This window comes from Lissotriton vulgaris, chromosome 3_1, assembly GCF_964263255.1.
Source record: "Lissotriton vulgaris chromosome 3_1, aLisVul1.2, whole genome shotgun sequence".
Lineage (NCBI taxonomy): Eukaryota > Metazoa > Chordata > Amphibia > Caudata > Salamandridae > Lissotriton > Lissotriton vulgaris.
The window spans coordinates 512,130,281-512,148,362 of NC_141689.1; the positions used below are offsets into that span (position 1 = coordinate 512,130,281).

An 18,082-nucleotide genomic window follows, 5' to 3' on the forward strand; every position below is an offset into this window, starting at 1 on the left:
GGGCACCATTCTGTGATTCTGGGCAAGTCACTCAGCAGGGCCTTAGATTTCAGCAGACGGGTTACTCCCTCACAACGGTGATGGATATCTGTCCGCCGAAATATAAATCCTTTAGGATATAATGGGATTCATATTTTGGCAGACGACCCGACGGGATATCCATCACCATTGAGATGGAAAATACCCGTCCGCTGAGATCCAAATCAGACACTTAATCTCTCCATGCCTTAAAATGTGTAATGTCTAGTTCTCATGTAAAGAGCTATAATGCCCTTGGGTCAAGTTTGTGCTGTTAAAAGAACTGCAAAATGTTCACCATTGGCTTCAACATTTAAAACCTTTTCATCTGGACACGCATCGAGCTCTATTGGCTTTGTCACTGTGTATTCCTCTTTGGAAATGTACGTGTGGTCATTGAAACTGAATCTAAATGTCGCCTAATGGAAGACACAGGCTTACTTACTTCACAGCCTTAAAGAGGAATGTTTGATTTCAACATAGTTGAGGCAGTGGAGCTAGAGAGCAGGCCATGGTCGCTGGACTGATGTGATTCTGGAGCTGTGGTGCTTTCCGCGTAGTATCAGATTTACCACACTTCCCCATAAAGTGCCATATGATGCATAGTTTGCAGATTTGAATAACATTTTGTTGTTTCTAGCTAAATCGCTATCAAAACTTTCAAAAACTCAAGTGCCCCATGCATGCCGCACAAGTGAAGACCAGTTGAAAAAGTTGACTGGTCACATTTTAGTGGTACAGTACTGAATTCAGTTGGCAAACTACTACTGGGCTGTAAACTTTGCCCAGGCAGTATCTTTATCTATTATGCTATCTCGACTGTTGAACTAAGAGCCAGGAAACCCTCGGATACACATCACGCTCTATAAATGCATATAACATAACAAGACCTGCGAACAGGACAAAATAGTTTATTAATACTGTCCTGTCCTATTCAATGCTGCTTTCCCTGGACACAAATGAACTCATTTATCGCACTAACACTTATTGAGACTTCTAACACGTGTACGTAAAATGATGGAAAACCCCTGAAAATAGTCTCATGAGAGCTGTATTAGATTTTTTAAATATTTATGAGTTCTGTAATTTGGATTTGTTATGTAATTGAATTATTTTAATGTGGTACTTTTATGACTTTTATGAAATTCGAATAAAGGTCTTTTGAACTTGAACTATTAATACTGCCATATTATGCCGCATAATTTGTCTTTTCACGTCATAACTGTCAACCCTGCTATATAATCTGCTCCTCGATTAATTAATTCCAGTACACAACTCAAGAGGCCCTGTGGTTAGAATCAGGAACAGACTTCGAGGTTACTAAGGTTTGCAAAAAGAAAAACTAAGACAAAGCAATATATACATTTTCATTCACCCGAAATGTATTTTATTTTCAGAAAAGCAGCAAGTAAGGGGGCATTGCAAAGTGCAATGTAATCAGCAAGGGTTTGCATGTAAAGGCAGCACCTGTCTCTAAGCTTTACAAAAATTTCCACAAGTCAATTTTACAACACACAAACACATATTATATTATGCACTTTTTACCTGTAAAATCTACTTTGCCCAATAAATCCTGTATCTGTGGTGCGATTCCCAGTTTGAACAGATATAAACTGCAAATCAAAAAATAAAAAATAGGTTAATTCCATAATCTATGAATGAACATTTTTGTTTAACATGTTTATTCCAGTTAAAAAGTAAACCATACAAGTACTTTGCAATACTGATTAATCAATTAGTGTTGAAACGACTTACATTTCCACTACTGTTATGCAAGCTGGCCTGTTTTTCCATTAAAACTAAAATAACTGCCCAAATCACTACGTGATGCCGCTATCATATTACTTTTACAACCTGGCAAAATCCAACAGACAATGTGTCACACCGACTTCGCTCCCTACTTAACCCCTTCAATGCGGATGACAAAGCCAGCTCGTCATGGGCGGTACCTGCGCTGCGCGCATGACGAGCTGGCTTTGTCACGAAAGCCGCGATTTTCACATTTCAGCGCACAGCGGGAAAACCCGCTAGCGCGCATGCGGTTAATGCAGACAATACAAGAAGTGGGAAAATTATAGCAATGAGACTGTCCAAAGAGATCACAGACTTGGTACATTCAGGTCAAAATGGCGTAATACAAATATTAGATGATTGGCTCACATTATAGGAGAAAATGAGTCCAGCTGGCTTTTGTCACTGGACACAGAGAAAGCCTTCGACACTGTAGAATGGGGATACCTCTTTGGTGCCCCAAAGGAAATTAATTCTGCCCGATATTTTTTAAGATGACATCCTTGTTATACAAAAAAACCTTAGACCAGAGTCATGACTGATGATATAATATCTGCAGAATGGGTACGAGAGCGCTGCATTCAGCAAGAACGCCCTTTAATGTCTTTATTGTTTGCTCTAGCAATGGAGCCATTGGTCTGTCAGCTGCACATGGGGATGGATAACTAGGTGATCCCAAGTGGTCCCTATAAGCAAGTTTGCAGACTACATGCTGGTGTACTTAGCTTAACCCTCAGCATTCTTGCAGACACTCATGACTGAAATAACCCTCTTTGAATCACAAGCCAGGCTCTGTGTGAACAAACATTAATTGGTGCTCTTCCCATTGGGAGCACTGAGGAGACCGTCCCACGGAGCAATTCTCAGATACAGGGATATCATGGGAAATAGATACTTTTCGATATTTGTGAATAAGGGTGACACATACAAAAAAAGAGATCGCTAGAACTCAATTCTGATAAATTGCTTCTATATCTAGGAAAGAATAGGGATCACAGTATTCATATCCTTGACAAATAGAATTGTATTGACCAAAATGTTGGTGCTACCCAGATGCCTGTATATTTTCCAGCATTGTATGTACCTAATTGCACGCCACATATGTAAGGCATTGAAATTGCGGCAGTGTAGGCACTTTTTAGATGGTTGTCCAGCACTGAGCCCATAGGAGTGCTAAATTTCAAATCGATATGCTATACTTTACAACAGAGTCATTGGTCCTCTGATGGGCCTTTCTTCATCATAGTAAGGGGTGAAAATCTAGGGAAACCCTCTGTTGGTATACCCAATGAGGACCATGAAATGGTAGCCAGCGCCCAAGCACAATTTCTAAGAAAGAACATTAAATCTCAAATAAACGACAACAAATTCTAAAATAAATGAATTATTGTATTAGAGATTCAAAAATAATACAAGTGACATTTTTAGTAATTCTGTCATGCATACAGCAAAAATCCAAATATGTAGTCAAATTAAATGTTAGAATGAAAAGAATGGTTTCCAATGTAAGAGGATGGTTCAATTAAAATCTCTCTAAGGGACACAGGATTGAACTTAAAGTCTGCTAGGGGAAAGTCTAGAATTGTAGGCAAAGGGGAATGCAGCATTTAATCAAAGTTAAAGGATGAAATCTCACCAAGAAAGCTCCAAAAAGTCCAGGAAATAAGTTCATTAATATAAGGAAATGGCAAAAACGAGGTAGTTGGGAAAGCAGGATAAAGTCATGGAAGTGATGGAACGATGGCAACAGCATCAGTCCTTAATAAGAGCATAGCCAACAGAAACATAAGGAAGCCAAAACAGGTAAGGGAGAGTGGAGAACGGGATCCGCCGCCTCCAAAATCCAGTAGTCTTCATAGTGCATATTTGTCAACATGACGTTGTTGTCAGTCCACTGCAGAGTGATTTAATTTGATCCCACTTCCGTTTAGCAGGTATAAATTGATACTCCGGGTTAATTTCCCATCCGATTCGTAAGAAAGAACAGTACATTGTATCCTCTCAGGTTTGTCGGCACAAAGCTTTAATATTGCCACTGTCCACAGATGTGGCCAAAAGGTTAGGTTTAAATGAAATCCACTCAAAGGAGAATTAAGGACAAGTGTCCGGTTTGTTCTTTAAGGAATGTAGTATGGTCGGAACAAATAAGCGGGTCAAAGTTCTTGAATTAGTCCGTGGCAAAAACACAGCCTTAAGAGAAAAGCCTATTTAAACATCTATTAAAAACACATACTTCATTGAGTGTAAAACTCCTAGTTTATCTTAAAAACCATAAGATGATCACATTTAATTATTCTGTAATACTTGTCAGTGATTAATGCACATAAAAGTGCAACTGCGATTATGGCCTACTACTAAATTCTCAAAAGTAGCAACTTGTAAAATATTTTTACAAATCATTAGACTAAAATTATTTTCATAAATCAAGAAACTATATAATAGACTTCTATTCTAAAAATTTCAAAGCTCTAATACGCAACATGAAAGCTTTGCAAAGATATATGTTGTTCAGTCACTCTGCTAAGAACAAGCGGACTCAGCTGATAAGTCAGATAGAAACTCTACTCTTACAGTTCGCACATATGGAATCCATCATCCTTTAACACACATAACAAAGGGGACACCGCATCACACAGTAACCATTCTGGGGCTACAGACGCCTTGAACGCCCTAATGCAGTCTTATAACATGCTAACAGCACACTCTCTGTTTTTAAGGAATACGCCAGGGGCACTCTTTGCTCCCACATATGACAATCAAACGACAATAGATTACATCTTATTAAGCGGCAGAATACAAAACCTTATGGCAAACTATACAGTGCACCCGCGAAACGAAAGCGATCATGCTGCCTTAACGACCACGTTAAACCTTACAGCAGATACTCTTCACACTTTACGCTGTATTGGGGTATCTAACGGACAAGAACTGCACATGCTATCAAGAAGAATCAAATGGGGGCCAGGGCCAATTAATAAGTTTGAGAAATGGAAAAAAATATGGGCAGGCTGGCAATTCAGCGCAAACAGGGGCGCTATAGACACCTGGGATGGGCCCGCCTTCAATTTAGCTTCACTGCTCCGAGGGGACACAACAAGCAGAACCCCCCTATACCCATCACATACTTTTGGATGCGTCCCAGCAATTAAAGAGTTCTAAACAATTAAATGCCAAACGTAGGGCTTATTAGAAAACCGGCTCAGCATCTGCCAAAAGGCTACTTAAAGAAGCCGTAAAAAGCCACTCGAAGGAGGTCTGAGCTGAGAAACCTGAATGCATTGAGGCGAAATGGCTGAAGATTTTTGACTTACTGAGACCTTGCAAATCCCAAGAGTTCTGGTAATATCTAAATACTCTAACCCAAGGAGACAACCACAGAGAGAACTCACTCGATTCAGGCACCTGGGCCGCTCACGTGAAAACATTGTATAAAGAAGATCAAAGCATAACTTTCTCAAATAAAGGCCTTAACGCGAGTGGAGAACTAGACATCACTGTTCACACATCAAAAACCTTGGACGATCGAGCACCCCCAGGCAAAACTTTAGTTTGTATAATCTTAAAAAGGATCAGACACAATGGGGCACCAGGCCCTAACGGCCTGCCTGGCTCCCTCTTCAGGGCCGACACAGACTTCTGGACGGACAATCTGACCCCGTTATATGCTGAATTCCGGTTCTTGGGAGATGTTCCAGACTACTGGAGAGGGTTGTTACTGCACCCAATACACAAGAAAGGGCCAAAATCCGACCCACAAAACTACCGCATGATTGCCCTGCTGGATATTGAAGGCAAGGCCTATGCAAGCACCCTTCTGGTGGAACTATCAAATTGGGCCAGCACTGAAGTCCTTCTGCCCTTTTTTCAAACAGGGTTTAGACCTGGGGCATCAACGGTGGACAATATAATTGCGCTCTCAAATCTAGCACAACAAGCCGTGTCACGACAAAGCCTGCCACTTTTTGCTTGTTTTATTAATTATTCTGCAGCTTTTAACGGCGTAGATCGTTCCATCCTCTGGCAGAAGTTGGCACGCTGGTACATCAACCCATCTTTACTACAAGCAATTCGATAATTGTACTCAAGAGTTTGGGTAAGAATCAAACTCTCGAGCACATCTGCTACAGAGAAAATCGACACGGACCGCGGCCTAAAGCAAGGATGCATCTTAGCTCCGATGCTCTTTAATTTATACATCGCAGACATGGGCCAAGCCTTGTTTGGAGCCACACTAGCAACACCTAGGATTGGGCGTACTAAGATCCAACTAATGCAATATGCCGATTGCCTGATACTCCTAGACCACACTAAAATAGGCTTACAAAAAGCACTTACGGCCCTGGCAACCCATAATGTCAATAATAAGCTGGTTGCCAACCCATCAAAATCGAAAACAGTAATTTTTGGGCAATACCCCCAAAAAACTGGCAAATGGAGGCTAGGCCAGTTGACTCTGGATTGCACACATTACAATTATCTTGGGGTTTGGTTTAGTGAAACAGGTCGCCCAGGAGTCCATCTCCACAAAATGCAGACGAAAGGGAAAAGCATCATTTACGCCATCTGCAAGCTATACGCCACTCTACGTAGCCCCACAACAACGGCTATCCAAAGAGCCCTGAGGGCGAAACTAATACTATCTCTTAATTGCGCACAACAGGCATTTCCAGGGAAACTAGCGAGAAACCTAGAAAAAATCCACTGCTCAGCCTATAAAAAGTTATTCCACCTACCTGCATGTACCAGGAATAATCTAGTGAGCTTGGAATTTAATCTGAACCAACAAAAACTGGAAGAGATGGCCTCTCTTAGCAAATACTTCTATCTTACTACGGCGGCACCAGAGAATACAATGAAGTCTGTCATAAAAAGTATTTTCCTGGAACCCAGCAATCCCTGGTCAGCCAGCCTTGCTGCTGCCAAATACGTTTTGAAACTTGCAATAGAGAACTGGGACCCCAAGACAATCAAGTACACTGCCATCAAAAGCATATTAAAAAAACAAGTTCGCCTTTGCTCTCGCACTTTGGACATGGAATCGTTGGAATCAAGAGGCTTTCACGAGTCCCAAAGCCTCCCACATACAGAGTATAACCCCAAGCTTCATCTTATGCAGGCTGTGGGGAGACCAGCCCTACACAGGATCCTAGCGTCCAGATTACACCCTATCCCCCTTAAAGAATTATACCCCTCCGGGTCGACAAAAATGGCGATCATGGAGTGCCGGCTCTGCAAATATAAACGTGAGTCCTTGGCCCACATCCTACTTTGCTGTCCAGCCTTGCGCCTGGCCCGCAGACTTTACCTTAGGCCCATCTTGCTACTACTGGGGACTAGAACTGCCAAGGAGGCAGTCCATCAACTGTATATACTGGACATAGTGAAGCACATGGCCATGTTTGGCAAATTTGTACAACAGACTAGTATAAAGCTAATGGACTCTCCCAGCTAAGTAATAAGGCAAGCACTTGCGCTGAGGTCACATACCATCTTGAACTAACTGATTAGCTTAACGGGAGCATGCACAATTGTTGGCAGAGTTCAAAAAAGCTTTCTTGGATTTAACGATCATTGAATTTTAGACTCTTAGACTTTAATCACAATGTCTATTTTTTTTTTTTAATCGTTTACTTTTTTTAAATGTAGTGTCCTTTTTTAACTTAGTTTTATTGTAATGGTTTTGAGTACCACACAAATAAATGTATTCATTCACTCTGCTAAGAAATGCTAAGTTTTCATGTTTCATTTTCACATCTTTGTTAGAAATATAAGAATCCGTTATTAAATCATCTTAAAGTCACTATGTTTCATGATTCTACCATTCTTCAACTAATCAAACACACTTTTACAGGGCTGGATGGTTCAACTTTACTCATTATCAGTATTGATTTTCTATACACATGCAAGGTGCATATTTAAATTTCTTTGTCGTTTTCAGTGGTTTTGCCTTAGACAGAATAATCCGTAGTTTCACTCTAACCCAACCATAGTCTGAGCCAAGAAAAGATTCAGAGTACAGATGACATGCTGCAATGCCCATATGCGCAGAGAGGACTAAAGGTGCCAAACCCGGATGCATACTACCAGGGAGGCCAACTGCAATTTGTGGCAGAATGGTACGACACTGAGAGGGGGATAGACAGACTATTACTAAGAGGAATGCTGTAGAAAAAAAGAGAATTAACCCTTTCGCTGCGGCGGCTATTCCGCTGCAGCGCTAACAGGGCGGGGCGGCCGCGCGGCGGCCGCATGCTGGTGACAGAACCGCTCCATCACCATCCGCGGTTGAGCTGTGCTTGTGACGGAGCAGTTCCGTCATGGCCCGCCCCGCTCAATAGAACGCGCCGCGCAGGCGCGAAATTAGCGCCGCGCAGGCACGGCGGCCGGGCCATGACGGAACCGCTCCGTCATCAGCACAGCGCCACCGCAGCTGATGACGGAGCGGTTCCATCATCAGCAGGGGAGGGGTTAATGTCTTATCTATACGATGTGAAAAGTGTATATTCAATACCGTTGCGTATAATTCAATTGGGCCCTCATGCTTGGCGGATGTATAGCACTGATGGGGCAAACACCTCCCCTGCACATATTACCTGCCACTACGGGAGATCCTGTGAACACTGTGAGAGAGCGCAAACTGAACGAATTGTAGCAGTACATCACACTTACACGTAGTACGCACAATCATGAAGAGAAATGCCATGAGTGCTAACATTATATTCATTTATATTCTGAAATGTGTAGTTAATCCAGAGATTTATGTAGAAGTGGAACTAATGCAGAAATGTATGCACATGTATAACCTTAGTAGACGTGATTAATCCTGAATCCATGTCGTGTAGCTGCTAAAATGAAAGAATGACATGCTGTAAGCACAGAACGGAGTAGGCCTCAGGGCCAGAGCTGAAAGGGTTTGGGAAAGGTATTCATTTGCCCGAAATGGGTTGCACTAAATGATATCTAGTAGTTAGGTATGCAATAGGTTTATATTATATAGATGTGTTTATATAATCATAAAGTAGACTATTAACATAATGTTGATTAATGAAGGATTTGAAGAATATAATCACTATGAGAAATGTTGTAGGCCTGAAATGTTTAGCCATGTTTGATTTACTCGTATTAGTATGAGCCAAGTGCGCCGAGACGGAATGTTGCAAACTTCTGTTAGAAGTTTATGAGAATTGGGATCCTGGCTGCAGATGTCTGTCTACAAATGGAAAGGGGGATCCAATTATATGCGGAATGAATAGAAGGTTGTTCAGGGAAAGGAACCAGACCTGGAGGAGGGTTTAGGAATGTTTGAGGGGTATCAGCGGGCCGGAGAAGAGTCTGAGAAGCAAGGTCAACTCTAACGCACGAGGCCTCAAAGAAGAAAACCATGGAAAAAGCCAGAAGCGACATCACGTGAGGGGCGTCTCTCAAGGGGCGTCTCAAATGAGATTGTGTTTTTGTATTAGGGACAGCACCCCTGGGTGGAGGGAGAGCAGACGCCTGAGGACCCTTTAGAGAGCGGATGGGTAGGCAGAGAGGGGTCATGACCGGCGATTATAGGTTTTCATCTAGCGACTAAGAGTGGGTGATCTCCCTAGGGAGTCATTCACCGCTGACACCTTTTGGTAGGTTGGGATTCTGTTAAGTAGGGATACCATCCAGAGCAGGGTAGGGACAGCCTAACCTGACCCTTTTACTCCGCCTGTAAATGATTGAGAGAACACAATATGTGTCCATGCTTGCAGCTCTATTAATATTGGAGCTAGTTTTGGTAGTTTTCTTTGCTCGCCTGAGGGTTTTCAGAGAGCACATGTATGTAATTGTACCCATGTATTTGGTGAATATTATGCTGAGATGCTTGTATTTACAACTTACCCTAACTTTATAATAAATCCTTGAAAGCTAGAAGTTGTTTGTGGTTCTTCCGAGCGAAGTCCATTATTGATTGAACTAACCTGGTAAGAGATGCACCTTCTTTCCTCAAAGACAGGCAACAAAGGTTCAGTCGACCAGAACGGGGTTTAGATCAAAGGCGATAAGATAGCGATCAAAATCCCGCCCCCGCAGTTGGTAGCAGAGGATGGTTGCCTTCTTGAGGAAGGTGACCTAGGCCAGGTTAGATTACCCCAAGGTCCCTAGAGATCGATGATTGGAAGAACCGCCCGCCGAAGAAGGTCCGGATGACGTAAGACAGAAAAGCAGCAGTATCGGTCGAGAGTGAGTATAAAGGGTCATGCGTGTTAGATTGCGGTGTTTTTGTGCTGTATCTATGTTGTAATGTCTGGCGGAGTTGAATGCCTGTAGAGTGACAGTGGAGCAGGTTGTGAGCGCGCGCAACCGGTGAAAATCTTAAGTTCAAGGCGAGCTTAAGTGGTTCGGGTGTATCGGACATCCAGAGTAATTGTCAACCAGAGTGAAGGGGGTCATGAGGTACCATTGATCGCCCGCAGGACCGTGATAGGGGGAACGTAAGAGTGAGTGTGTGAGTAACGGACGCTGGTCGGAAGTTACTGTGTGTAAGCAACCTATCAGAGAGACGGAGGACGTTTCGTCAAATTGGTATGACAATTACAGATAGACTGTGGACGTACAGTCAAGAGAAGTGACGGCTTGGTCGGAAGTAGTCATTTTTCGGCGTATGAATGGGACGCATGCATGACCGGGAGACGAGTTGAGAAGGGAGGGGTGCTGCTGCAAAGAGGAGATGAGTGACGTCAGGAAGTGCCGCGCTGGGATTGGCCGGCCGGAGCGAGACCGCGCTGTGATAGGCCAGCTAGTAAAGCCGCGCTAGGATTGGTGGATTGTCATCAGGAAGTAAACAGAATAGTGAGGCTGGAAATTGTGCGTATAATCATGAAGTGTTTTAAATGGTTAAGAGCGGCGTTTAAAAGAGAGAGGCGGAGATCTTATGAAGGGGAAGAAGCCCCGCCGGAGGGTACGCCGGCTTATTATATGGCGGCAAATGTTGGGCTTCACACAATAATGTGGATATCAGAGTGGAGTAAGATTACAGAGGGAAATGAGGAACTGACGTTTTCAAAGTATGGGACGTTCAGATTAGAGGTGCTACACCGATTAAAAGCAGTCATGACCTCAATAAGACCCATGCCAAGACCAACCCAGTTTGAAGCTCTCAATGCATGGATTAGGGCAGCGCACGAGAGGAACCTGAATAGACGACAAGAAAGGGTGAAACGATCGGTAAGAGCAGTGCAGGAGGCCAAATGGGATGCGGATGCTAAAAGATGGAGAGTGCATAACATTGAAGTAAATAAACTGTACCCAGTGTTAGAAATGCCAGAGAACAAAAGTCCATTAGAAGAAGATGAAGAGAGCGAGACAGATGACAGACTGATAAATAGGTTACTGACAGACAGGCCACCCCCGTATCACAAAGAAACAGGGAAAGACGAGACAGAAAAGGGAGGGGGGGCCAGGATAGGGGAGAATGGACCGCTTCCCATTACTGCTTGGGATCCCACTGCAAAGAAGGACCTGCCCCAACCTAATCCGGTGCAGCAGGTGGTCGGAAGGTTTGTGGTACAACGGCCGGAAACGGAGTGTGCCACATCTTACGCACTACCAGATGCCCTGCAAGTACCTGTTACTATAGGCCCTATAGTATCGATTTATGACCCAGAAAGAGCTAGAGGGGAGGAACAGACACAGAGGGAAAGGGAAAGAGCAGGGATGGCAAGGAGGAACGATACGATCAACTCCCCAAGTCAGTTGCCAAGACCGAGAGAGTGGAGCACCCCAGTAAATACAGCGGTAGATCAGACAGAGGATCCGGGGGGCCCTAGATGGCCGGAGGATCTGAGGGGGATCAGGACGAAAATCCTTCCAGGAGCTAAGCGAGTACATGAGGAAGTGGGACGAGGCCGTAGAGGCTCACAAGAGCATCATAACAGCGGAAGCTAGTAGGGAAAGCCAGGATAGTAGGACCCGGACTCACTGTGGGGCTGGTGAAAGCAGTCCAGAGTGGGACGGGAAGGAACAGGACAGGAGAGGGGACACTTGCCCTATCAGAATAAGAGGGAGGTCAGACCTGGAAAACAGGGGCGCCGAGCGTGGGGGGGTGTCTCGCGCAATGCACAGTGAAGGAGACCGGAAGACGCAGGAGTATAGAAACAGTTTCAAGTGCACCCACTATGTGTCTGGGAATAGTGGACAGAACGGGAGTTGCGAGAGGTCTCGCCAAGACCCCTGTGATTACGGACAGGAACGCAGTCCAGGGGATATGGGGAACCGGGAAGGATCTTACCAGATACTGAGTGACACTAGACTACGAGAGAATGAGGGCAGGGTAGAGAACCACGGTGAACCTTGCCATGAAGGAAAGGGACCCAAGGAGAATGGACAAACTGGGATAGGGGGAAACAGGCCGGTGTTTCATCACCTCCCCAGGCAGGATGGCCGAGCGTGGGATTTAGAGAGATGGGAGGAAGGTAGGGCTCTCCTTAACTCTCCGGAGCCCAAGCGTAGGGCTCGGAGTTGGGATGGCAGAGAGGCCAGTGAACCCCCTTCGAAAGACATACTGCGAGCAGAGATAAAAGCCAAGAGACTTGATGTCGCCAGCTTAAAGTCAGATCTGGATGACATGGTAGATGGTATCTTGCCCCTAGAAAGAATGGAGATGTATGAGCAGGACGAAATACTGTTCATGGCAAAGGATATCACCCGGAAGGCGAGAGCGACCCATGAGAAATTAGTTGAACTAGCAGGCAAATATATGGTGGACCTGTCACGGACTAAAGAGTTACAGGGTAACCACAGGCTACATTACTCAGATCGAGACTTAGATGAGAGAAGAACAATAGGATTGAAAACACACATAAGGGAACTGATCACTGGAATAAGGACGTGGAGGGCACTGGATAAGTGGGAGGAAAGGTGGTCCAAGAAGGGGACCGTCAGGAGAAGTATGCTTGGTATGACACCAGGAGGATTACAAAGAGTAGAGGCATACCCTTTGCGTGAGGTTGCAAATGGGAACTATGTGCATGTGCCATGGAGTAGGGGAGATTTAGCTGCTTTTACCACTTCCTTCCCCAAATTGCGGGAAAACCCAGTGGAGTGGTACAAGCAAGTTGAGAGATTCGTAAAAATCTCAAAGGTCCTATGGATAGATCTGAACACGCTGTTTGACATCGTAGTACCAGGAGATTTGTGGACAGCATGCAAGGTTAGCGCTGAGTGGCCCACAACAGAGCCAGAGAGGGATGCTAAGACTAATGGGCCGTCCGAGACCGTAATGGCAAAATACGAGAGAGTGATGACTTGGCTGAAAGAGAAAGTGCCAATGCAGGACATAGATTGGGTCAAAATAGATCGAACTAGACAGGAACCCAAGGAGACAGTTCACGAATATTATGAGAGATTGCTGAAGGCGTTTAAACAGTATAGCGGTCTGGATGTAATGGATCCAAAGGACATAGGGCAGTTCGTGTCTAAGTTTGTCTTGGGTTTAAGACCGGATATTAGTTTAATGATTCAGCAACACTTGATTTGTTGGCAAAATAAACCTTTAGATGAAATCCTGAGATATGCCAGGTACTGCTGTGATGAGATAGATTCCAAGGCAAAGAAGTTAAAAGAAAAACTGATGGTGGTGCAGATGCAGGTTGCGGGTAAGGGTGGACAGCAGCAACAGCAACAGGGAACGGGAACTGGGGGTAAGAAACAGTATGGCCAGAACAAGGGCAATGAGGAGAACTCCACCTTTAGACCAAGGGTGGATATAGCCGCATTAAAGAAAACGACTCGGTGCCACCAGTGTAACGAGGTGGGGCATTGGAAACGAGAGTGTCCCTACAACGTTGAAATTGGGGAACAGGAGATAGAGGAGGAAGAGGTTCAGAGAACTCCAGCGAGAGGGGTTATACCCTACCAAGGAAAGGTGCTCAAAGGGGGGACTCCACCTCCGCGAGCCCAGTTCCCCCAGCCACCCAGAGTAGGGACCATGGGTAAGACATATAGACAGATGCCTCTGTTTGTAGGAGGGGAAGAATGCTATTACATTGATCCGCTAACAGGACAGAGAGTAGAAAGAGAAGACTGCACCCTCGGGGCAGCCTTAGATGTGGACCAAAGGGGACCCTACGTAGAGGCAGAAGTGGCAGGGTGCCCCACGACCTTCCTAGTGGACACAGGAGCCACTCGATCCACGATAAGATCAGCCGCAGTTCCAGGCCTGCCCATGTCTGGAGAGACTATACAAGTGGTGGGGGTCGCGAACAGGAGAATGACTAACCAATTGACAGAACCAGTGCAGGTGAAAATAGGGAAATACAGCGATGAGCATCAGTTTGTGGTTTGCGATTCTAGTCCTGTATGTCTGTTAGGAAGAGATCTTTTGTGCAAATTAAATTGCACAATATATTGTACACCTCAAGGAGTGGAGGTGTTGACCAATGATGACGATGCGGACTTCAAAGTCGCAAATTCAAGAATATGTGTGGAGCTGTATCCCACTTTGACCGTGGATGAGCTCCCATGGGATCTGAGAGAGACTGTGGCACCGGAAGTGTGGGATTTCACTGGAGAAGAGATTGGATTGGTCAAGGGAGTAGACCCAGTGAAAATTGTAGTGAAACCACATGCTGAGTTTCCAAGAACACCCCAGTAAAAATTGACCCCAGAAACGATTGCAGGTATAAAGCCCGTGATCGAGTCCATTATTAAGCAGGGAATACTGAAGGAAATCGTGGGTAAACCATGTAACTCCCCGATTATGGGTTTGCAGAAACCTAATGGGAAATTTAGGATAGTGCAGGACCTCCGAAAGATTAATAACATAGTTGTCTCATGTTGTCCAGTGGTACCAAATCCATCCATGATACTGTTTCAGATACCGTTCCAAGCCGAATGGTTCACTGTGATTGACCTTTGCCAGGCCTTCTTTTCGATCCCATTGGATGAGGATAGCCATTTCCTTTTCGCTTTTAAGCTGGAAAATCGCGTATTAACATGGTGTCGTATCCCCCAGGGGTATACAGAAAGCCCATCGATCTTTAACCAGCTATTGAAGAAGAATCTTGAAAGTCTGGTACTGCCCCAGAAGTCAGTTCTGGTCCAGTACATTGACGATCTCCTTGTGGCGTCAGAGACAGAGGAAGCTTGCAGGGAGGATTCCATTGCTTTGCTAAATCACCTAGCTGTAAATGGGCACAAGGTGTCCCCGGGAAAATTGCAGTACTGCCTGACAGAAGTGAAGTACTTGGGGCACAGAATAGAGAAGGGTAAACGAAAAGTGTCACCAGACAGAATAGAGGCGATCATGAAAATGAATGCGCCAAAAACACAGAGAGAAGTCAGGATGTTTCTAGGGATGGTGGGTTATTGCCGACAGTGGATCGCGAACTTTTCACTGAAAGCAAAACCCTTGCAAAAACTGACGCACAAGGAGGCGAGTGATCCGGTACCATGGGACAAAGACTGTTTGATGGCGTTCCTGCAGCTGAGAGAGGACCTGTGTCGTGCTCCTGCTCTGGGAATGCCTGATTACGATAAACCATTCTTGCTTTACTGTTGTGAGAGAGAGGGTTGTGCGTTATCTGTGTTGGTCCAAATTCACGGGAATGCCCGTAGACCAGTTGCCTATTTCTCGGCTACGTTAGACCCAGTAGCCGCAGCGTTGCCCGGATGTCTCAAATCCGTTGCTGCAACAGGTGTCAGTATCGAGCGTTGCGAGAACATCGTGATGGGGCACCCGTTAGAGGTGTACGTGCCCCACTCGGTTGAATTGTTGATGACCAGGACCAAAACACAGCATCTGACCAACAGCAGGCTCACGCGCTATGAGCAAGTCATTCTTGCTGCAGAGAACGTGACCCTCAAGAGATGCTCTGTTTTGAACCCTGCTACCTTGATGCCTCTCCCAAGTGATATCGATGATGATGAATGTACAGACCATGATTGCCTCGATGTGACTGAACTATGCACCAAACCGAGACCCGACATCGTGGATGAGCCACTGACTGACCCCGATGAAATTTTCTTTGTTGATGGCTCATGTGTAAGAGACGAAGTTGGGCAGTTGAGAGCAGCTTACGTTGTTTGTACGATTTCTGGAATTGTGGAAGCTGGATGCCTGGAAGGAATACACTCCGCTCAGGTAGCCGAGATTATTGCATTAACGCGTGCCTGCCTGGCAAGCAACCAAATTCGAGTCACCATATACACCGACCGGTTATGGGGTAGTTCATGATTACGGGCAGTTATGGTCTCAGAGAGGTTACATGACGTCTTCAGGCTCTCCCATTCGAAATGGAGAGTTTGTGCGTCTACTGTTAGAAGCTTTGCAATGTCCAGCAGGGATTGCAGTTGTGAAGTGCACCGCTCATACTCGAAATATGGACTTCGTGTCACAAGGCAATAGATATGCCGACGAAGTTGCGAGGTACTGCGCGGAGCAAGGCTACTCTTTCACAGAAGTGGAAGTAGGGGGAATAAATGTAAGAACTGAATTAGCCATGATATTGGAAACTGTCGACACTTGGGATGAGCTGAAATGCATACAAGATAACGCACCCGAGGTTGAAAAGCAAATATGGGAAAAGGCAGGATGTGTGGTGGGTGAGGCTCACTTCTGGGTCTCGGCAGATGGAAGGGCAGTGTTACCCAATGAGCTGGTGAGCCCAATGGCTAGACAGATCCATGGTCCAGTACACTTAGGGAGAGACGCTATGCTGAGGGTATTCAGGCAGACCTGGTATAACCCTAAGTTTAGAGTAGCAGCCGAAGCAGTGTGCCAACGTTGTGTGACCTGTCAGCAGCTGAATGTAGGGAAGAAAACACCAGTTGCACTGAGCCACATAGGGAGGTCTGGAGGTCCATTCAATAGGATACAGTTAGATTTCATCGAATTGCCAAGGTGCAACCGCCTACGTTATGTTTTGGTGGTTGTTTGCGTATTTTCCAGATGGGTCGAGGCATACCCTACACGTAGGTGTGACACCCTCACAGTAGCCAAGTTACTGCTCAGGGAACTCATCCCCAGATTCGGGGTGCCGCCTCTTTGGAATCAGATAGGGGGACGCATTTCAACAGCGAGCTTGTGAAGATGATTTGTGCAGCACTGAATATAGACCAGAAATTGCATTGTAGTTACCGACCAGAAGCATCAGGAATCGTGGAGCAGATAAATAGCACCATTAAAGCTCGAATTGCTAAGATGTGTTCATCAACGTCCCTGAGTTGGCCTGATGCTCTGCCATTGGTCCTTATGAGCCTCCGTAGTACCCCAGACAGAAGAACGGGATTGTCACCTCACGAGGTGTTAATGGGGAGAGCAATGAGGCTGCCATCTGTACCAACCGCTGCATTGTTAAACATCACAGATGATATGATCCTGGACTATTGTAAGGGGCTATCTGACGCCATTCATTCTGTGTCCCTTCAGGTGCAGGCTGCCGAAGTTCCGTCGTGCCAGGAGCCGTGCCATGACCTGTACCCTGGAGACTGGGTGCTTGTACGAAAGCACGCGAGAAGAAGCTGCCTGGATGTTCGCTGGCGAGGACCCTACCAGATCATCCTGATCACGAACACCGCAGTGAAGGTGGGAGGCCTGCCCAATTGGATCCACGCGTCGCATACGCGGAGGGTTCCAGCACCTCTGGAAGAAACAGCTCCTCTCTCGGATAGAAGTCCAGCTGTGGACCGAGAAGCCATAGAGGGGGCTAGCCAAGCTGTAGAGGTGCCTGAAGGAGCAGGGAACGAGTCTGACCAAGCTGAGGACGGTCAGTACAACAGCGGAACAGACGACGCTACTGAAGGAGAAAGTAGCTGGGAGACCGAATCAGAGACCGACCAGTCTGAAAGGGTGCGTGAACAGACCAGAAGGAGAAGGAGCAGAAGGGTACGTGGAGAAGCTATTTGGCCACAAAGACGGAGTTCTAGCCTGAGGTCAACTCCAGAGAGAACCCTTGCTCCGATATCGGAAGACTCAGACCAGGAAGAAGGTGCGCAGGGCTCTGAAGCACCAGATCTAAGAAGGTCAAGAAGAGTACGTGTGCCTAGCAGAAGATACGCCACTCCCGAGTGGACATATCTGGCGACAAATGTCTTTGGAACGGGAGACAGGGAGGATACGAGCGGTGGTGGTGTCCAGTTCTGAGCCCATCATCACAGTGGAAGTACAGCTGTTAGTACCCGGAGTCGAAGAAGAAGGGTCACTAACTTTCACACTCCCCAGCCCTCCCCGCCTCAGCAAGTTAAAGCACATGTTTTTCACAGAATTACAATTCCCTGACTTTGGAACAAAGATAACAAGCCATGA

General features: G+C 45.6%; 1 protein-coding gene across 2 annotated transcripts in view; it reads right to left on the reverse strand.

Moving 5' to 3' along the window:
• The window catches only part of IQGAP2 (IQ motif containing GTPase activating protein 2), a 1,114,959-nt gene that overhangs the window by 464,867 nt on the left and 632,010 nt on the right, over positions 1-18,082 (reverse strand). For both annotated transcript variants that reach the window (XM_086960756.1, XM_086960757.1), the window contains exon 6: positions 1,564-1,631. In XM_086960756.1, coding sequence (XP_086816882.1) covers positions 1,564-1,631 — 68 coding nt within the window. The remainder of the gene's footprint in view (positions 1-1,563; positions 1,632-18,082) is intronic.